The 24314-nt window shown below is 22.8% G+C and overlaps 1 protein-coding gene across 1 annotated transcript; it reads right to left on the bottom strand.

Moving 5' to 3' along the window:
* Positions 1-694: 694 nt before the first annotated feature.
* Positions 695-18644, bottom strand: LOC112594746 (E3 ubiquitin-protein ligase AMFR-like). The gene is made up of 8 exons (XM_025339709.1): positions 18060-18644; positions 11015-11272; positions 4080-4241; positions 3708-4015; positions 2055-2332; positions 1721-1827; positions 1457-1662; positions 695-1279 (listed from the first exon to the last, which is right to left on the bottom strand). The coding sequence occupies exons 1-8, from the start codon at positions 18300-18302 to the stop codon at positions 1102-1104; spliced, it is 1740 nt and encodes a 579-aa protein (XP_025195494.1). The 5' UTR covers positions 18303-18644; the 3' UTR covers positions 695-1101.
* Positions 18645-24314: the final 5670 nt, after the last annotated feature.

Raw genomic sequence — 24314 nt, 5'->3', positions numbered from 1 at the left:
TTTAATTATTGATAACAATAACTATTATATTTTACAGTAGAAATCATTCAATCTCAAACTTAAAATTGTAATGGCAAACTCAAAACTGATAACAGTTGTAAGCCCAATACATATATAATTGTCCCATTAAATTAATCAACATGACATATTTATTGAAACTAAATTATGCTGAGCAATTTTTCAATGTTTTTTATATCAATTATTACAATTAAGAATTTAATTTTCCCAATTTTAATTGATAAATGAAAATATAATAAGTTTAACAAAATTTCAACCTATTGAAAATATTTTATATTATAAAATAACCTCAGGTGGGACTTAAATCACAATTGTAGTAATAAAAACAGAATAATTTTCTCAATGAATAGTCAATATGGGGCATATTACATTCATAAAGTCAGAGCCAGAAAGCCAATGTTCATAACTTGATATTTCTTAGGAATTATTTATACATTAAGTTTTAAATTAGAAATTTAAATATGTAAATTAATGGTAAAACTATATCTATACTAAAAATCCAAAAGCAAAGATATCAGCAAGGATAAAAATGTATAATAACCCAAATATAAATCTGATTAATAAAAGTTCTAAGTTTTGTCAATTATACAATATAAATGTATATTGTATATATATATATATATATATACAGAAAGAGATATTTTTAATTCAAAGTGTATGTATAATTTAATTCTAGTTTAAAGAAAATAAGTTTGCATGAAAGTATCATTTTTTTAATAGCGTAAAGAAAATTTTTATCAAACATTTAATGATGATCTATCTTTTTTCAAGCATATAGAACTTATAGCCGTCAAAATGCTCACTTGTCTAGATACTGATTTTCTTCTAATAGGTATCATATTTATATCTGTATTTTAAATATACTTATGAGGACATTTTAATTACTTGGATAAATAATTATCTTGGACATTTATATAGTTTGAAATTTTGGACACTAAGATCCTGAATCTTGTGTATATTATTTTATACAAAAAATTATATTAAATCCTTAAATTAAAATCAAATAATGGGTTTCTAATCACAGTCTTAGCTTTCTTTTGTGTGAGTGTATATGTGCAAGCGTGTGTCTTTACAATGCTATTATTAGTCAGTTTTTGATGAACCATCTCCATCTTTGCTCATGTACCTTTGCCTAGCTTTCATTATCATTGCTTGTTTTCGAGCTCTCAACATATTTTCTCTTTCATCGGGTGACTTAGAAAACTGGCTACCCATACTCATAAGTCCATCTATGGTGGGTTCACTAGTAATTGTGTTAAAACTAGAATAAAAATACATATAAGTTAATATAAATAAACATAAAAGATTTCTGATAACACAAGTCTCATGGATAGGAATTATGCTAATAGATATCCTAAATATACATATTAAAAAGAATTTGTATAACAAGTATTGATGTGTTATGTATAATAATAAACATTTTGCAAAATTAATTTACCTAGCAGGAGCAGGTGTATTGATAATTTGTTCAACAGTATTAACAATTGGTATAGTTTCGACAATAACAGGTTCTTCTTCAATAAATTGTTGAGGTGCTACCAGTCTGCCTTCTAATATGTTATCAATAGTTAAATCAACAGAACGAGTAGTTGATAAATCTTCAATAATTGAATGCATAGTGAAGTGTGGAAACAATTGTAAAACCTAATATATATAATAAATGGATTATATTATTGAAACATTTTTTATAAACAAATTTTACCTGTCGAGCCATTGTATCTATTTGTGAAGTGTGTATTTGACTTGTAGGTCTTATAGTATGTGTTACTTCAACAGAAAAACTTGGTAACCATGATAAATATCTAGATCCTTTAAATACAGAATCAAACAAATGTATATTTTTAATAAATAGTTTTTTTTGTTTTTTAATTTGTCTTCATTAGTTATTTTTTAATTCTAAAATAAATTTATTATTTTTAATAAATACCAATTTATAAAATAAAATTAAAAATCGAAAATTAAAACATCAAAAAAATACTAGTGCCTAAATTTTTAATTAAATTTTAACTGCTGAAAATTCAAACATTGTAACTTACCATCAAAGTGGAAAAAATGATAAGGAATGTGATTATGAGTACCCATTGTCTGTTGACCACCATTACTTGTTGAATTTATTGGCATATTTTGATTATGACCTAAGGTTAATGACAATCTGCATGTTGGACATGATGGTTCTTGTTCCATCCATGATTGTAAACATCCATTATGAAACAGATGACCACAAGGCAATTTTCTTGCTGAATCCATTTTTTCCCAGCAAATAGCACAGTTATCGGAATTTGTATCTAATTCTTCATCAGTTGCCATAGGATAACTAAAATATTTGATAATTAACAAATATTTATCACAATAAATAATAATAAACTGGAAAAATTTAGAATATGACTGCATATATTTTTAGTGATAGTTGCTATTGAAAGTCAAATATTTTATACAAGTAAAATTGTATTAAGTCTATAGGCAAGTTGTAAGTAAATTTATATCATTTAATTTACTTGGTTTTAAAAAATTAAAAAAAACTTATAGTACAGAGTATCAAGTAATTATTTAGCAATTTTTATACATTAAGCATTTTAACTGTTTAATTTTTTATAATGACTTAATTTAAAATATATGTTTTTAAAACTAATAATTAAGTTAAGATATTAATACATTTTCTTATAGGAATACCTTAAAACATTATTTATTCAAACTTTTTGTTCATCAATTATTTCTATTGTGACAGGTGGATCAATAGTATCCCTAACTTTTTCCATTTCATTTTAACTAGTAATTTTGAGAATTTAAGTAAATATTTTTATTATGTATAGGTTCATTTGAATTTTATCCTTTACAAATAGTTTGATTATTAAGAGTAATGTACATTAATTATGTGAGTAAAATAGAAAATATTGAATATTGTTAATTATAGGTATTGTTAATACCTATATTATATATTTTATAACCTATTCTTTGATTAAAATATATTAACATATATTTTTTATACAACTAACTAAGTTAATACAGCAAAAAGATGAAAAATTCATGATTTTTTATTTTTAATTAAAATTTAATTTTTTATTACCTCCTAACAAAATTCTATCCCTCATTGAATGTTACAAATGTAATTAAAAATCTTATTATTTTTATATAATATTATAATGACACTTTACTACGATAAACTAAGGGATTCTTTTATTGAACAGTCATTATTTAAAATCTATAAACAATGTTGAAAAAGTTTTATTAATTATTTCAACATTTTTCATTATTATTTTTTTTGAATGAAAGCATATACTTTTAATTTCATATTCTGAAGATTGAAGTAGAATAATTTTTGGAATATTTTGAAATATTATGAAATTTGGATGAAAAGTTTATAAGTTATAATTTATAAGTATTTTAGGTTTATTTAAGCAGACTAACATTTTTTAGGGTAAACTAGTATCTCTCCACATAATCACATAAATTTAATAAAATTGTTTCACAAACTAATTTCTATATATCGAAAAACTCCAAAAAATATGTATTTTTTTGAAAATGTTGTTTATTTTGACTGGAAATTATGTAAAAATTGGAATTATAGAAAATATTATAAAAAATAGAAAGATCTATCATTTCATTTACACAATAGTGTAATAAGTTATTTTTTCTAAATATGAAATTGATTAGACACATCTTAATTTTATCTTTGTTAGTCTATAACTTACTTTTTTTCTAGATGAGAATGAACCCAAAGAAAATTTTTATGTTTTTGTAGTCGTTTTTGAATATCACTGATCAGTTGTCTCATATGCATAAATATTACAAAACCAGCCATTGTTAGATATGAACTGGTCCATATAATAGCATGAGAATAATGAAGGATCTCCATCACACGTATACCAAGATCCAAACTTAACTCGGAGTAATAAATAAATTTACCAGGACTAGTTGTATGATTTATAGAATTACGATGAAAAAGTTGGATATAATGACGAAGAAATATATGGACAATACTTCCAGCCAACATCAAACACTGTAAAAAGTAATGATGTTAAAAAAATAAAAATAAATTTTTTAATGACAAAAAATATGATTACCTCAATGACCATAAAAGCAAATATATGTTTTGATAAAGTAAGGCCAACAAGGTATGCAAAATTTAACAGCAACAAAGAAAATATAAATCCAATAGATAAAAGTACAGACATATGAATATATTTCCAGTTCACTCTAGTTCCAGTACCCATAGAAATCCACATCTATAAAAAAGAAATATTTTATTTATTTTAACAATAATATAGTATTTCAATTTATGTCTTATAAGTTATGAGTTATGAATCTTATGATAAAAACTATACTTCTTTAATATGTTAGGTATATGTCAGGAAAATAAAAATTAATTAATTTTAATTTAAAAACTAGAGTTTAATTTTAAAACTGACTTTTTTGAATTTAAAATTTTATTTTATTATTATTATTTTAATTTTATTAATTAATAATTATTATTAAATAAAATAATATTAAGCTATATAAATAATAATATTGATTGTTTCAATATAAGAATAACTAATTTATTATGTTTATTGTAAGATGTATGAGTATGTTTATGTCATAATATTCATAATTAAGGAAAAAACAGAAATAAGTTAATGTAAGCATTTTCAAATTAGATTTTTTAAATCATAGTAACATGGCATAAACAACAGTTATAAATATTTGGGCGCTTATAGGAGAAATGACGCTATCAAAAGAAATTTATTTCTGGGTAGACCCCCCGAGTAACCATCTACGGACCCCCAGTTAAGAACCTATGGTCTATACATATAAGGTTGATATTGTCAGTGAATCTCATAATTTTATTTTTTATTTGAATCAAAACTTTAGTTATTAATCAATAAACCTTGCGTAGAAGCCAACAAAAAAACCACTTCATAAAAGTTTCCTCCTACAAAATGGTCAAAATTGTTAAAAACTAACAGACTATATCCAAAAAAATTTATCTAATAGTTGTAAAATAAAAAAAAAAAATTTAAATAAAATAATTTAGACATATATTAAAGTATACCTTAAAAATGATTTTTATTATTTAATTTTAAATTGTGATGAATTTAATTAAAATAATACATTATAAATTATAATCACAATTTTATTTTGTATCATGAAAAAAATTACTATTAAACTTATTGTCAATTGACATAAAATGTACAAAATCATTATTTTTCAAGAGAAATAATTTCTGTTTTAAAAAATTAGTTAACTAAGTACAACTTTGTATAGATTCAAATATAATTCAATAAGCACATATTATGTAACATTTTTTATTTTTGTCAAAAACAAAAATATTTTTATGTTGGGCATTATTTATTACTAAATTTAGTGATACCAATTTATAATTTTCATAACTATATGTATAGTATATTTCATGCGAAGCAATGTTATGCAATTTTAAAATAGTAAACTCATTAAACTTTGTATAGTAATAAATTACTAAGAAAAACAATTAAGTAAAAATATAATATTTATTAAGATTTATAAGACGTAAAATATTTGATAAAAATTATGTTTTAAATAATATAAACATTATAAACATATATTTTAATTATTTTAGGTTAAATATTTACAAACTGATTGATAAATCACTAAACTGTCATAAACAATTTTAGGTAGTGATCCAATATGTGATCTACAAAATATATTAGTCTACCTACTGATAAGGTTGTATTCATCTACAGGTTTCTTTTATCGATACAAATCGTAGTTAACATTTAGTTCCAATAAATTAAACTGTTTTTACTGGAAAAAGCAAAAACTCCATCATTAATAGGTATAATCTTTCTAGAGATATATCAATAAATTGTTTTTCAAAAAGAGAAAATGGGTACTCCCATTGGAATATTGATTGGAATTATTCATCCCAAGGGATGTGAATCATTTTTTCAAAGTAAAAGGAAGTATAATTCCGGTTAATTACAATGAGGAGACTATTAGTCATTAAGAGAAAAATATAATTTCAATCATGAAAATTCTGATGAAAATCAAATAGTAGAAACAAATAAAAGAATAAGTGTGGTGGAGAATGGAGATATCATGTCGAAATCCAAAAACTGTTTTTTGATAACATTTTGACTGATATGAAAACTGTATGAAATTAATTTACAGGTTGGTTAAATTAATTTGTATTTAACATTTAGAGTGTAGACATCATATTGGACTGTTACTCCACAGGTTTGATATTATTTCAATTGTTTTTATTGAATATTATTTTTTATTATTATATAATAGGTTTAACAAAATATTCAATGTTCTAAAATAAATTAAGAGTCAAAAGTTAAAATCATTATTTAAAAAAACTGGCTATAATTATATTAATTTAATCAAAAACTCAGAAAATTGAATCAATATTTACTAATAAGCATAATGACTAAAATATCAGGAGTTCCTCCCCACACACACACCACAAATTGTATTGTAGTTTTCACTCATTTTTACAAAATTAGTCAGAACTGTTATAGTGTGATGCACAATTTTATATTACATTAATTTTCTGTATAGATTGACAAAGAAAATATATTAAACAATCAGATAATTTAGTATATTTTTAAAAGTAATTCAGATTATGAGTTATACTGCATAATAGTTAATATTTAATGTTAAACTAAGGCATGTGGTTTCAATTTCAAATTCAAATCAATATTTGTAAAAATTGATTAATATTTTACAATACAATTTTTATTACGTTATATAAACAGTATATAATTAATTTAATTGTTATAATTGTAATTATTTAAGGTTTAAGTTAACAAATACATTCAAATTTTTAAATCAATTAACTAAATACAGATAAAATAAACAGAAATATGTCATGTTATCACATTATGATAATTGCATTATATAATTTTAAACTTGTACCATTGTAAAGTAATTTATATAATTATTTAACTATATAAAAATTAAATATCACAAGTTTTACAACTATTCATATGATTATGTAATAGTTAAATGATTAAAAAAGATTAAATATCTAACTGTTTTTTTTAAGTATTCTGAAAAAACCATATTAAATTTTTCAATTTCTTCAAAAAATTTCTAAAAACATGAAAAATTTATAGAGTTTAATATTCTTTTTTTTTTTTAAAGTTAATTTTTTTAATCTTTTTAAATTTGATAATTTATATTGATAACTTTTAAACACAGAGAGGGGGGGACTTAAAATGTCTATCTGTTTTTGGATAATTAGACTTTGTGCTTTATTACTTAATTGATCATTGACTAGTACAATTGCCAAAAAATGCTCTAAACATGATTGAATACATGTGTTAATAATCAATAGAACACACTTATATAGAAAATATACAGCATGTAGGCATTTAAGTGTTAAGTATTAAAAGGGAACTCCTTGAATATTATCAGTATAAAATTCCTTAAAAAGAAATAAATTAAAAATAGTTCAAGCAAAAAAAATATTTTTAAATGATTAAACCATTTTACTCTCTCTACTGTGTCAATAAAAGTAAACTAAAAGTTTAGCTAATGATATCTGAATTATAATGCCTTTAAATGTATTTTTTTCTATTGATTGATAGTATTATATAGATCATATTAAATGACACAATTATGCAACTATGCAAGGTAAAGTGATTGGGTGGGGGGAAATTAAATGGATACATTAATTATACATTGATTACAATTGCATTTCATAAAAATGTATTGATTGAAGAAAAATGAATATTTTATAGTTAAATGATGATTTTTAAATAATTATTAAAAATAAGTAACAAGTTCAATAATAAATAATTATATATATACTGATTAAAATAGTTATCAATAATAAGTAAAATTAATCAATGTTATTTTCTTTTTTTAAATTTATTGATAACAAAAAATTATTCGAACATAACTTATAGTATGAGATAAATTATTAATAAATAATAATATTATTTATTTCTTTTTGGAAAAATATTTATGTATTAATGAGTAACAACAAATAACAATATACAAAATAAATACTATAGATAAGTAAGTATAAGAGAAAACAGATTCTAGTACAAAATATAAGATATTAATCTGATGTTATGTCTTACCTATGTATTTTATGCTTTTTTCAAACCCAAATAGAAGCAAAATTATTTACCTATTTACAAATGTTATGAATACAATTGTTATGAATAATAAATCTGTGTACAATATAAAATGTATAGCCTGAAAATGTACATTTCAAATTTCAATTAACTGTCAGCCATCTGTATGTTCTCAATATATAAAAACTACACTTATTTCGAATTATAATATAGTTTTAATGGCAAATTTAAATTAGTTAATTTTAATATTTTACAAGAAGTAAATATTTGAAAAGGAATATAAATTTAGATCAAACATAATGAGTAATAAAAAAAAATTTAGAGTAGAAATAATGTTTATATTTTTAACTTTAACATAAAAATTCCTAAATTTTTTTAAAAACTTATAAAAACTAAAATTTATATGAAAAAATAGTACTGAACAAGATTGGATTTCTAATTTTACTAAAACTCAAAAACAAAATTAACTATGAAATTACTATTACTACTTGAAATTTTCACTTAATGTTTATATTATAATTTTCTATACATGGTATTTTAAATATTTTTTAGGTTATTTATAGACATTTAAAATTTTTGATTTTTTTTTCTTTATTTTCAATTCTTATTTATTACTCCTGGCGCTATGTCTAAAAGACTCTCCTAGTTCTCTCCTTTTCAGCACATTCTTTCGAAGTCATACGCAATTATATTATTAAACAAGTTTCCACTATACGTCTATACGAAATCAACTCACAGTCTTTACTACTTTTCCCAATTAATTACCTAAAAAAAACTTCTTAAATTATACACGTAATTGCCCAATATCTGCACCACCTAATTATGTCAGCAATATTTTATTCGTAAGCCATAACACTTTCCCACTATTCATCCTTATTTTCACGGACGCCTCTGTTATTCACTTACCAGCCGGAAAATCGCTTTACATATAAGAACTTCGCATTTTTTCTATAATAATCTAACACCCACGGAATTATTATTCACATACAAATGCTTCACTACATTTGAAACACTCAATATAATCTCGTCTTTACCACCAAATAAATTTTTCATCGCCACTAACTCAACCTTTCTCTTTTGATGATTTTAATTCACATCTTTCTGCTCTTATATAGGTATTAATGGAATCAGGCATAAAAATTCAATTCTTACGAATACCAGGACATACTGATATTGTGTGAAACGAATTCGACGACAAACTTGGAAAATTGCGTTAAAAAATTTCATGATATGACTGTATTCACAAATTTTAGGATTTGCAACTAGTTTATACACTAGGTCTCTAGGAATCACTCCCTCTACATTTCGCCACTTGGTACAGAATTATCTGAACACTACCCGGGTTTTACAACCTTTATCACTTTAGGAAAAGCATAGTATCATTCTCCTCTCTCTGTTTTGGACACATTATACTTTTTTTTCATTATTTTAAGCTTTCATTGAACGATTCCCCCCTATGCACATTCCACAATGACTCTTCTATGGTTTGTAACATTACCTACCTAATTTTCACCTGTCCCAATTTATCACTACGATGTGATCGCCTGTTATCCCTTTTTAATTCCTCTAACATTCTTTTTAACACCAAAAATATTCTTTCAAATAAAAAAAAATATCATACTTAATATATTATCTTTATTTTTATAACTAGTTTATATAATAAAAATGTATTATTCATAAATAAATAAATAAATTACAATAGATATACTTACAAATTAAAAATAAATATAGTATTTGACAGTTTTAAATAAACAATTATAATATAATTAGCAATTAGCGATTTAAGTCATTTATTGATTAAATTATTATAAGTTATCAAGTCATATTGTACATTGATTATGTTGATCACTTTATTCAACATCAACAGGCTATTATTAATTCATATGTATCTAAGGTGTTATTTGTTATATCGGTTTAAATATTATATTTTGTTGTTCAACGTTAATAAAATTAAACTTATCAATAAATAACTATTCAAATTGTAGTACTTTTAAATTAATCATAAAAATTTTATGATGTTAGGTTTTTAATTTGAATAAAATACATGGGTGTTCAGAATAATAATATATAAAATATAAAATTCGATATCGATTTTATGGAAAAAATAAAACAAATATTATTCAGTTGTTAACATTGTTGTTTTTTTATTAACTATTAAATTACTTATAAGCTGCAAGTGGCTCAACCAGGATATGAAAAATTGAAAATTATTTTTAATCTTTGGTGTAGTATGGCTGAAGTCGTGAGCGGGGTTTATGAACATTATTGTTCTCCAACACTGTTGCTACACTTAGCAAAGCAGCATAATATGATGACTATAAATTCCTAATTTTTCTTACCAAAATCATGCTTCCGTATTTCCTATTTTCTTCAGACCTCAAATGTCGTAGACACATGATTTTTTTACCAAAATAAGTTTGGGAAGTTCATAAGTTTTAATGATTATTTTTTTAAAATTTTAAAGAATTAAAAAATTTTAATTACAAATATAATCGATAAGAAAAAAAATTTAAAAATCTGGAATATAATTGTCTAGTAGAATTTCTCAAATTTTTTTTGTGTTAAAATTATGTTTCTATGACTAACGAGGGTTGAGGAAAATGAGTTGTACGAACACATGTTTTTACTGTCAAATTCCGTTACCAGTACAGCCTCTAAATATTATGTACATTATATTCATTATAATGACTTACTCAATGACGATATAATATTATACTCGATACCTACACTCTAAAGCAGAGCGGTTAGCTATTTATTCACTTTTAAAAAAACCTATTTACTACCTAAAAAATTACTCACTAATAGAAATACACATAAAAGATTTTTAATATAACTTAAACTGTATGCCTGTACGTCTTTTTAACTTTTAAAAATGTAGTCGTAAATATTATCTAAGAAAATTTATCTCGATAATAACATAAAATAATAAAGTATTAATGTAATAATATACTTACATATTCAAATCGATCTTTACACAAACTGGTCATTAAATGAAGAAATCCTAAGGTAGAATACCAAAATAGCCAAAGAGCTACTTTATCCAATGTATAAGCTTTAAGGATTATAAACATAAAAATGAACTTGTAAATAACCCAGTTCCATAGACGTTCGCGAAATTGTACATGTTCTACTGGTCTTAAGCTACCAAGAACAAGTGACTGTATAACAGCGCCTATCATCACTATGCTACAAATTGCACCGTTACAAAGAACCTGAAAAATATTATTAAAAAATTAATTAGTATAGCAACACCAACATTTAATCTTAAAAAACTGAATTTGTAATTATTTTTTTTAAATTGAAATAGTAAATACAATATTTTTTATATACACCAGAGATGAAAAAATGAAATCATGTTATTATTTTTATCGATATATAAATATATTCCAAAAGTTATTAATAGCAATTCATCTTGTCAAAGTTAATAGAAGAGCTAATATTATGTAATTATTGTTATTTATCTGAACTGTGTACCATTATATTTCAGTAAAGATAATAAATTAATGTAATAAGTAATAACTAATAATAATAACTATAAATAATTATTATGGAGAATAATTATTATAATAAACTGGGCAATGGCAGTTGAAACTAAAAAAGGCAATTAAAAACTACACATTATTGCTCTGCTCAAAATCTAGAACGAAAATGAAATAAATTTATGTTGGGTACTATTTTTATTTAAATTAAGCTCTATACCTAACATAATGTCATAATATTATGTATACAAATAACATAATAAGTGCAAACGAAACAATATTAAAAAATAAAAATATTTATATACAGACTACAAAAATAGTAACATAAAAATAACTTTTCTAGGTCAACAACAACAAATAACAATTTAGTAATAAACACAATAAATCTACATCTAGATTATATAAGTATGAACAACACGAATATTAACAATTATTTTTATGAATATTTAATGTTTATATAATTTTAATGAGACATAGTTATGAGTACTTATGAATAAGTGAACAAAGAAGTAATGATAAATATTCAAATTCAAATATTAGTCATAAATTCGATTTTTTTCTTGAAAAACTTGTTTTAAAAATTGCCAATTCGCACTTATAATCAAACCATTTTGTATTGGTATTACAATAGCCTGATAACTACTGGTCAGATATTACAATATCAAATCGGGCGTAGGTCGCCCGGAAAGCAATAGGCATTACCCATTATACTTAGCTGGGTACATTCTGAGCATTGTTTTAAAGCAGTTGTTTTTAAATACTTTGACCGTCCTCTACTAAATTTTATTGATGATTCGTTTAGGTTTAAATACAATATTTTTGTGAAAACCATACCTCAAAAAATTAATTTTTATCGATAGTATTAAAATTATTAATGCACCATCACTATCTTGCGTCGAGCTACTAAGGTCCTCTTGATTTCATATAAAATCCAAATCATATTAGTATATTACTAATAATAAGATATTTTGATATAATGAAAGAAACAATTATTTTACTCTCGATTTTTTGTCCAATGTCTGATTTTCGCATATTTATTGTTTAATAATGTCAAGGATATTAATTTATTTTTTATTGACTATAGTGTCTAGTTGACCTTAAACAGTAAAACTTACTTCTCTTCTTTATAAAAAGTTAACATTAGAGTTCATCAAACTGCGAGTTATTATTTATTAGTATAGTTAAAATATAGATACTATCAAAATAATCTGATATCTAAAAGCTGTAACAATAATAAAATACTTCTAAAGTTTCTAGATTGAAAATCATTGCTGTAAATAAATTATTATTTATTAATATTAAATAAATAAATAATTTCAGTATATTTTAAATCAATAGAATATTTAGTGTCTGTTGTATCTTTTATAATAAAGTTATAAAAATCAACTTAATAAAATCTTCAAATTAAAAATTTAAAAAGCACAACATGCCCAAAATATAACCATGATTAATTATAAACAAATTAGTTTGTTCAAATTCTCATTAGACATTAAAACAATAAAAAAATCTAACAAGTGAATTAACAACAATTAATTTAAAATGAAGTAGGTAATAAGTAAAGTAAATGTACAGTCGTACAGAGATTTAGTTATTAAAGTCAACACCACAATAAATTATTTAAGAGATAAAAAGAAAAATATCGAATGATAGACAGTATCTATATTGATATAATTTAATATTATCATAAATGTATTATGAATTGATCACATGTCAATATATGCTATTGCTTTGTGTTAGGTATTTAAATAATAACTAGTCATAATTCATTAATAATAAATTATGTGTAGGAACATTTTGATTTTGACGAATCAACAAAAATTGATAATTCACTGTAGTCATTCTTACGAATCGAGACCAAATTTTTCCGAAAAATTACCTAAAGGCCGAAGCAATAATTGTTCGATCAATATAAATTATAATTATTTCTATCAACTGCAATCTGCTTTATATATTTTAATTATTAATTTAAAATTTACGTTGACTGTAAATATTCAATTTCACTTAAACCATAAGTCAAACTTTAAAAACTTATAAAAAATATTTTGATAATTAAAGAAAATGTTATTCATTTTTATTTTTTAGTTATTAGAATGGCCAATCTACAACACATGTTTATATCATATTTACTTTTTCTATTTTTATAAAAGAATTTTTATTAACTATAATTATAGTCCTGAGATTATAATTTTTAAAATTAATAAGTACTTGAAATTTTCAGGACACTTCTTCAACTAAACAAAAGATATTAATAATACTATTGAAAACAATCACACCACTAAACACCACTGGAAAATCGAATAATTGACTTTACAATTGTAATCAAGTATATATCATGAATAAAAAACTAAAAAAAAAAAAATTGTAAGTTTCATTTATGCAAAAAGATTATGAATTATGGTTATCTTTTGTTACATTAAACTAGTCAAAGATAATTTTTTCCAAGAATAAAAATACTAAATAGAATTAATACCATAAAAAATACTTGTAGGTATTTCAATACCTTTTTATCATAATGTGTAACATTGCATAATTTTATTATTTTTACGTATTATAATATTTATAGTTTATAATCATCCAATAAATACCTACATTAACACCTTCTCCGATATCACTTGCATAAATTAACGCCAAATTGTTTTGTCTATCGAAATTATATATTTAGACGAAAATTATTTAAGTGCTAGATATTTCATTGCCCTTCTGTTAATTTAAATTTCATACAATTAATCTACTATTTGAGACAATTTTTTTTTTTAATATAATAATAATAACGATATTTTTAGAGTACTGCCAAAAAAAATGATGTAGTTAACATAAAAAGTAACTTTGGTTTCCTCGCTCAATTTATTTTAAAATTAGAAGGTTGTTTAATGATAGTCATTAAGTTAGGCATTTGTGTATTGTTTAATTTATAATTTTGACAAATTATCATTATACCTATTAACACCTAATATAAATAAAAAATAATAACTAACATTAAACATTATTTAATTATAAACATTTTTTTATAATACGCAGCTACAAAATATATTATATATATATTATAAATATTAATCAATGAATTAATATTATATTCATATAATTATATTAATTTACCTTGATATAGATATTTCGATTTCTTGTTAAAATATATATTTATTATGATTATTAATTTTTAACCATTTTAAATTTTTGTAAAACTATAACTAAGGACTTTTTTGCTTTAACAGAATATTTTAATTTTAACACAATCTTAGTAAACAATTATTATATATTTGAACATTTTATGTTGTAACAAATAAATTAACATTTAATTGTGAAGAGCTAATGGACTTAGGAACTTGACCTAAGTCACGAAAAAAATTTAATTTTACTGAATAAGTATCATTATTTTAGATATAACTTGTAACTATTATAATATTCATCTTGAATAATAAACATAAATAATTTATAACACACGTTAATGTTTATTATTCTTTTGGATAATAGCAGATTTGTTATTTACCAAATGACATAAAATTAAATAAATAAATAGATTATACAATTTTTATTATGCAAAATGGGTTTGTATTTTTTTTTTTTTAAATATCAAACATTTATAACAGTATGATTAATTTTTTATGAATAAATTGTGTCTAAATAAGTTTACTAAGAAAACTTATGGATATTAAAAATATAAATATTATCAAAATATGCTTTTTTTTTTAACTTTATTTACTTAACAATAAATTATTTATATAATTTACTGTAATTAACTATAACTTAATTTTATATATTTGTTTAACTTTCTTATGAAAAATATTTTAACAATTTAAATTATATTTAAGTAGAATTGAAAATGTAAATTCTTTATTAATGTTATTCCTATTTTCCTGATGTTTTTTGTCAATTTTTTTTACGAATTTAAAACTTTGATCCCCTAAAATACCAACTAGACTAAATTTGTTACCAGAAATCAATATCAAATATTGAAACATTTTTCTAAATAAGAAAAAAAAAATCAGGGTAAAAATTAAATTAACTCATTGCTTCCTCACATAGAATTTAAAACGTGATTTAATAATTTTTTCAGAAATAAAAATTTACATAAAAAAGTGGAAATTTTATAGACGGTGAATTTTAATTTTGTACTAATTAAATATTATATAATCGATTTTTAAATTAATTTATAAAACATATCACCAATAAATATGTTAATTCATAAATAAAGACAAAAATAATGACTCGTAATATTCTTTAAAATCACTTAAGTTTCTTAAAAAAGACTACATACTGAGAAATGAGTTCAAATTTCGCCAGTCAATTTATAATATTTACTATAAAGTAAAATTATGATACTTAAATATTATTTAAGTTAAAATCTTTACGTTTAAAAAAAATGTATAACTTGTAAGTAAATAAATAATTTGAAGGTAAAGACTAAAGGTATTGATCAATGACTAATGGACCTAATAGGTTCCATAAGATATTATAATATTATTTTTAGAGTTCAAGGTTAAATCAATTTTATAATCATTAAAAGTGATTAATAATCAGAATTATTTCTTTGTTATTCGATCTAAAAGGTATAACAATATTAATAATCAGTATATTTTGTAGAAATAGAAAAGACTATAAATGCGCTTTGGACGCTTTAATTCTTTTACACACAAATTTCAAGAGATTCATTAATAACCTCGTAAATAATTAAACAAGTATTCATAAAGTATTTACTAATAAAATTAAATATTAACATTGGGTTTACCCCATATATTAATATATATACTAATTAAAAATATATAAATTTCTTAAATAAAATATATATGGTATAATATATTATAAATTATAGCTAATTATTGTACTTCTATAGTCCCGAAAAAATTAGCTAAATATTTAAAATTATAACAGAAAACAGGTTCTAATGGTTCTATTTTTATTAAAGAAGATGATTGTTTATTACTGTCCTTCTTAGTTACATATTATTATATTGCCGATTACTTCGTTATTTAGATACGGAACAAAAATAGTAAGGTCACCCAGAGGCCAGTAACCAGTAAGTTAGTCAAACGTATTCAAAACATATAATTTTTAAATTTAATTAAATACCTAGATATCTTTATTTCCTTAACCTTACATCTGAGTATTTTTTTAAAGGAAATACAATATTTAAAGTTTATTACACTCTATTTAATAAAAAAGAAAAGTTTTGTTTTAATTTAGAAAGTATTAGGACTTCGAATTTGATATAAATTTGTTTTACTAAAAATATAGTTTTTAGTTCGTAGTTGTATAATTTATAGGATAGTCGATTTTTCGATTTCATTATTTGTGGAATAATTTTAGTCAACTAATTTTCAAAAACCCCTAAACCAATAAACTATAAACAATTTTTTTGACGAAAACAAACATATTGTGTAGCGATATTTTTAAAAACTTCAAAATAGTTTTGAAATATATATAAATTATTTTGGTAGTAAATAAGAAACTAAAATTCAATGATGATTATTCAGATTATTATAATGACTTTTAAATTTATAATGCACATATTGCGTTACTAAAAAAAATACATCATACAGATATACAAATCTTTAATAACAAAGATGTTAGAATTCAACTAAAATAATATAAGAATATGGAAAAACACATTTCTAAAATGCAAATTGTTTAATTTATAGTGTCAACTCTGTACATAAATAGATTATAGATTGAAATTGAATAATGTCTAAAAAATAAAGGCAAGAATGCTAATTATTCAAATATTTTTAAGGATAACATCTTTATTTTTTTTATAAATTATCTTTACCTTGAAAATTTAAATTATTTCATGCCTAATTAAATAGGTAGATCAGTTTATCAATTTTTTTATTCATTATTATGGTAGTAGTTACAAATAATAACTAATTTTAACTGGATGAATTTTACACCAAATACACTTTATTAATATTCTACATTTCTAATATTTATTAGTAAACTAAAAATTATTATGGTTGGAATTCTAAAAAAACTATACACATGACACATAGCAGAAGGTGATAATTTATGTAGAAAATATTAATATTTGATTAGCTCATATTCTTAAATATAATTCAATTATATCTTAATATTCTCAATTATTCAGCCATTCTCAATCCATAAATAAATAAACCTATAAGTAATTTATCAAGAGTAAACTACAGTAAATAATGTATAAAATATTTATTAATTTAAGTAAATGAAAAAATAAATTGAAATTAACTGGATCACTCAATAAGTATAAATTAGAATTAAATAATAAATGATTAGTCAAGGTAATTATAATTAATAATTACTTCACATTATAATGAAGTAAGCTTCATTAAATAATAACTAGCATATTGGTACGAATAATTTATTATTTTTTCAATCTTAATTTTAAAAATTCTAGAATCTGTATAATGTATTAGGTACAATTAACTAGATAGATGACATATGAATTATTAAATAATTTAACTAAGATATAAAATTTAAAAAAAAATCAATACATTTATTAATTAGTAATTTTTGTGATAACATTTATTCAACAAATAATATTATGTTAACTTACCAAAAAACATAAAGGATCTTGCAACATAAATGCTAACACATTAAGCATTTGTTCATAATATACATCCATTGGATCAGTTTTTGTTGGATCTTCATTAATCTTGACATTAGAATTTGATTCATGTGATGCATCAAAACTGTATTTAACTGAATAATAGGTAGCTGCAGATATGGATAATACCGTAGCCGAAATATATGTAGATAGTTTAGGAACAGGCAATCGGTCAACCATCATAAATGACATACTCTTTTTGGCTTGTCTTATCTTGTAAAATATGTCGAATTATTTTTTTTGGTAAACACACTTATTAACAGAATTTGGTATCTAATTAAGGTCTTGAATATAATATAATAATAAAATATAAAATAAAAATTATTGTTTAATAACCATAGCAGATATTTTAATAATTTCACTAAACTCTAGAATTATATCATACACGTATTAACATATGTAAATACTGTAAAAAATTATGTTTAAAAACAACTAATAGATAAATTTAAGCACAAAAAAGTCATAACACGCAAGAACGACAACATTGAAAACGTACACGCAGGATGGGAACATAAAACTGGCTGATAAAACACACTACGGTTGTTCGAAGTTTTGACAAGTCGGTGGTATAGTATCATGATAATAATGTGACGTCATAACGTCACGTTTGATTTGTTTTGAGTTAGTAGCTCCCTCTATGGATTATTTTAAACATTTAACTCAAGGCGTTATGAATTACCTTGGTGGCTTGGTCAACTACCTAATTAAATTTTAATATAAAAATATTACTAAAAATGCAAATGTATAGTCAAATCATGTAATTCATCATCATAATTTTCAAATCACACGTCATAGTTTTATACCTAATGTTATTGATTATAGATAAATACTATTAAAATTTAAACGATTCAAAATATAAAACACCCTTATGAACTCAATTATTAGGGAGTTTTAACAATTTCTGAAAAAAATAAAGGTACAATTTTTTTAAATTGACTATACATAATATTATATCATTATAATTACTTATGACATTGCTAAATTGAGATACAGTTAATACCCTAAGTATTAAATTACTATTCGAAATTTCATGATTGATTTTATATTATTTTTTAAATGACTGCTAGTCCTTTTGCAGCTTATAACTAATAAATAGATAATTCATCAATATTAAAGAACCCTAATTTTTTGTAGCATTGATAATATGTAAAGTATAATACTTCCACAATATCTACTTAATATTATATTGATACATACATGACACATGTACCTACTACTAGGTAGGTACCTAGGTTCATTATAGTAGGTACATATTTATAAGTTATGAACTACGGTGCTATTTATAATACCTTACTACTTAATATATTTTATTATGGGATGCGTGGTAGGGAGGTGGAAATTGATTTATAGATCAGAGATTAATTAAAGCAGTTTTAGCTTTTTTAGACGCATAAAAACGTTATATAGGTTATATTATTGTAGTGTACATAATATTTATAGAAATAGGTAAATATTTGGAAACATTTCCCTTTTGCATAGGTAGTTTCAATACCTTATACCTTTTAACTGCAATAGTCCAACCAAAGAATTATACACCATATACGTCACTACATTACTTATCGGAGGTGTGTTAAAATTCCCATTAAGTATGCCCATGCCGTCGTTAGCATAATAATTAGGAGAGCCATAAGTGGCGTATAATCCATACATTTTTTTAGTTTTAAAGAAATATGTGTACGAAATAAACAGCTTATTATTGAGCATTATGAAACTGTTTTTTGTCAAATGTCAAGACATGTGACATGCTATTCTCTATTCACCAAAATAACGTGCCAATTCTATGCATCCCCATACGACATCTCGCCATAGTCGAATCAGTCTCGATGGTGGGATTACGCAGAATTGAGATGTTCTCTCACTAGGCAGAGTATACTTGAGTCCTTTAACAAAGACACCCAGAGAAACCTAACCGGTGGTGTACATAAATATTTATGTATGATTTTAAGAATATACCTTATAAGTTTTAACAACATAGACCAATTAAACGGTGGAAAGAGGGACACGCGGGCCCTATACTCACAACGTCGGTATCCTTGCCCTCCACAGATTTACTTGTATCATGTTTTTATTGTGATTTTTTATTATCTCTTTTCTATTATTTAAGAATGGTAAATTTAGTTATAATTTTTGTTTTGTGTATATAAACATAACTATTAAAACGAAACGAGATATAGATAGTCAAACACGCAAAAAATATACTAAACGTAAGTATAATACACATCCGACTGGTCAGTTTAATGGTTATAACTTATAATATAAGACGAATGAATTATTTTGTGAGTATTTAAGATAGAATAAGAATGAATTATAATGGTTTTAATTGAAATTGTATTTTGTTAAATATAAAAATACCGGAAACAAGCACAACCGGAACACTCTCTGTGCTGTAGGCTACGGATCGATTCCGCCGACTGGTTCTCACTAGTCACTAGTGTTGAATATTATTTACAAATGCCCTTGAACTGCATATCATTATGAAAACTCGACGACCTGTTCAATACTTTATGCACTTACCACGACGTCAATGTCTACAAGTAACGGATACTTAAACTATACAGGTAAACAAGGTGATCTCCTGATGTATGTACATTTTTTATAAGTACCTATATTTTTATTTGATCAGGTGATTCATATATTATATTTGTAATCCGTAGATCAGGGGTTGGAAAGTTGCAACTTAAGGGCCACGGTTTGTGAAGCAATTTTATATAATTCACAAAAAGATTTTAAATTTTCATGATATTTTAATATTTTTTTTTAATTTTTACATAATTTAGTTATGTAAATTTATTAAATTATAATTATTAGTAAAAACCATTAATTAAAAAATATATAATTATATACTTATGTAAATTAAATTTTTCATGAAATCAAATATAACTGTTTATAGGTATAATATAGTTTTGTGTATTTTCAAGTATTAATGTGGCCCATGGTAAAAAAATAGAAAATAATATTTATTTTTTTTTTTTTTTTAACAGAATTCTATATTACGCTATCTGTTACAATTAATGAACAATAAGCTTAAGTGATAATAATAGAACAATAAAAACAGACAGAAGAGACTGAGAGAAGAAACCTCCCATCGGAGGTACTTCAGCATGAATATAAATTTAAGAGTTTAATGCTAAAACAGTATTAATAGTAATAATAATAATAATAATAATAATAGCGATACTACAATGAGTACGTAGTAGTTATAACTTATAAGATCATATAACACACATAAAATGACCAGAACACCAACTCTTAATATATAATATGTGGCATCCAAAAAGTGAAATCATTCATTTCATGGATTGAATATCCAGATAATGAAATTCACCCAGATCGTGATAATTTTGACAAAAATACATTATTATATGGATATTATCCATTTTATGAAATGGACAATACAAGTATTTTGTATTTTGTATAATTATTACAAATACATATTATATATTATATTATTATAAAATACAATTATAATTAATTGTATATTATATTTTATAAATGACAGTGTTACCTATAAAGTATAATTATGAAATAATATTCTTACTTATTTATTTTTTCACGACAATTGATTATGAAATCGATTATTACATTTACATACTATGTTATTTTTAAAACATATACTCTAAACTTGATTGGCAAGGAGTTTTTTCCTTACATTAACAAAACGAAAATCCTAGCCCTCCTGAATTTTTTTAATAATTTCTGGCACTGACAAACAAACAACTTTGAATCTAGTATCTACTTTTTTAAACGTTAAATTAGCTAGCAATATCAAATACGCGATATGGTATTTAGCGATATCGATAAATATCGCAAATAATAAAACCCATTAAAAATAATTGACAAATGACAATGCACCGTCTTCAGAAGATCTTATCGATTTTTACCGTTAAGACGTACGTTGTGTATAAAACTATCAAATGTATTTGATTAATTAAACACAAAAAAGGCATTTATAAGTAAAAAAGGCAAAAAAAATACATCCATTGTCTTACATATTAAATAATACAAATTTTTATGAAAAAATTATTTTTCTATTACTATTATTAAAGAAAAAAGGCTTTTGCCTTCAAATTCAAACTCTAGTAATAATCAATCGTGCAAAAATAATAAGGATATTATTTTATAATAATACTTCATAGGTAATACTACTATATTTATATAATTTATAATAACTAGAGCCCGGATTTCTATGCCATTGCATATTTTTTTCCTTTTAATATTTTTGGATTTTTGTCAGTTATCTCCACGAATTATCATAATTTGAAGCTAATGTTGAAATTTTTTTTTGCATATTTCTGCATATTTGAAGGTTATTGCATATTTTTGCATATTTTGACAAAATTCAAAATTTATTGCATATTGAAGCGAAAATTTAAAAAAATGTATAGGATAATATTTTGTCAAGTAGAATGATTTAAAATTTATATCTATTCATTTGGCATTTTTAGTGATAAAAATAGTCATAAAAAAAACTGGAAACTCGAAATATGACTTTATATCTAAGCTTTTCAATAATTGACGAAACGAAAGAAAAAATGCATTCTATTCCTGGATTGAAAGGTGTAACACTTACAACAAAATTAAACGAGCTTTCCAATTAAAATGAAGGTCTGAAAATTCTACGAAAAATTAATTCAGTGTTATTAAGTGAAAACGTTCATCTTGAAGATCTTTATCAAGATCCGACAATACTAAGTTGCTTCAAATATGCCCCAATAACTTCGGTTGACGTCAAACGTTCGTTCTCAGTCTTTAAAAATATGTTAATCGATAAATGATACAACTTCACAGAAGAAAAACTTGAAATGCATATGATTATTAATTTTAATAATAAATACAATTTTAAAAATAAATTAAGTTTAGAAATTATTTATTATTAAGTATTTAAGTAATTAATTATTATAAGTTTTATTGTAAATTTTAAATAAATAAAAAATTCTTGTATATTTTTGCATATTTTCATAATTTTGACTGCATATTTTCATTATTTTTACTGCATATTATATGCCATATTTCGATACTTTTAAGTGCATAAAAATCCGCGCTTTAATAATAACATTACATCATATTTTATTATATTATTATTTTTTTTATGAAAATTAAATTAAAATATAATATAATATAATTTATTGGTAAATAAAAAAAATAAATAGTTGTTATATAATAATCACACAAAGTATAGAATATAAATATTGTCCATTTCATGAAATGGATGTCCGTATAATGTATTTTTGTCCAAAATTCAAGATCTGGGCGAATTTCACTGTTCATGAAATGAATGGTTAACCTACTTATCAAAATTTAACGGTGGACAAGTTAACCAATTTTAACTAATATAAGTTAAGTTTTCCTTAAAAAAAACTAAGCCAAGTTAAAGTTAATTTTAAAATTTAAATAAATTTGAGTAACGGAGTCAAGTTAATTTTTAAGAAAATAATAAAAGAATAACTTGTTAAAGTTAAAATTTAAATTGTTTTTTTTTCAAATACTCTTAACTATAATCATAAACATTTTTATCTCATAAATAAGAAATTAACTAGATTTAGCTTAATAATAATATTCCATATTATAATTATTTCAAATTTTCTGGTTTTATTCAAACGGTTCAGACGATCATGACGGGTATTTACAGTTAAAACAATATAATTTTATCTTAATACAATAATACATGATAAAAAAGCACAAATCAATGCAAAAAATGTATTGTTCTAAGTACAAAAAATTCGTAAATAACTTTAATTTTAACAATATAACTAAATTAAGTTTCAATTATTTATGAAAATGAATAAATCAGTTTTATTAATTTATTTTGTACCATTCTATTTTTGTTTAACTATTTAATTATTATCCATCTTTGTAGAAGTTAAATATTCCAAGTTACCAAATCAATTTTGATTTATATAACGTAGGTAACTCAAAAAAAAAAAAATTAATAATAATAATAATAATAATCGTAAATACTTGAAATATATACCAAATGGCTATACCATTCATAACATTTATTTTTTATTACAAATTAAAAAAATTAACACATTATCTTTAGATGTTTTTTTAACTGTTATAAAAAAAAGTTAATTGGAAAGTCGCATTAATATTTTGAGAGTTTGGAGTTCAAATTTTTAAGATTTTCGACATTCTAGCTTGTCAAATAATTTTCTCCTTAGAACAAAAAACAAAAAGCAAAAGATACTTGAAATATTCCAATTT

The sequence above is a fragment of the Melanaphis sacchari genome, unplaced genomic scaffold (assembly GCF_002803265.2).
Source record: "Melanaphis sacchari strain LSU unplaced genomic scaffold, SCAv2.0 Contig23_pilon_pilon, whole genome shotgun sequence".
NCBI classification, from domain to species: Eukaryota; Metazoa; Arthropoda; class Insecta; order Hemiptera; family Aphididae; genus Melanaphis; species Melanaphis sacchari.
The sequence above is the reverse complement of the archived record's forward strand: the minus strand, read 5'-3'. Positions and strand labels throughout refer to the sequence as shown.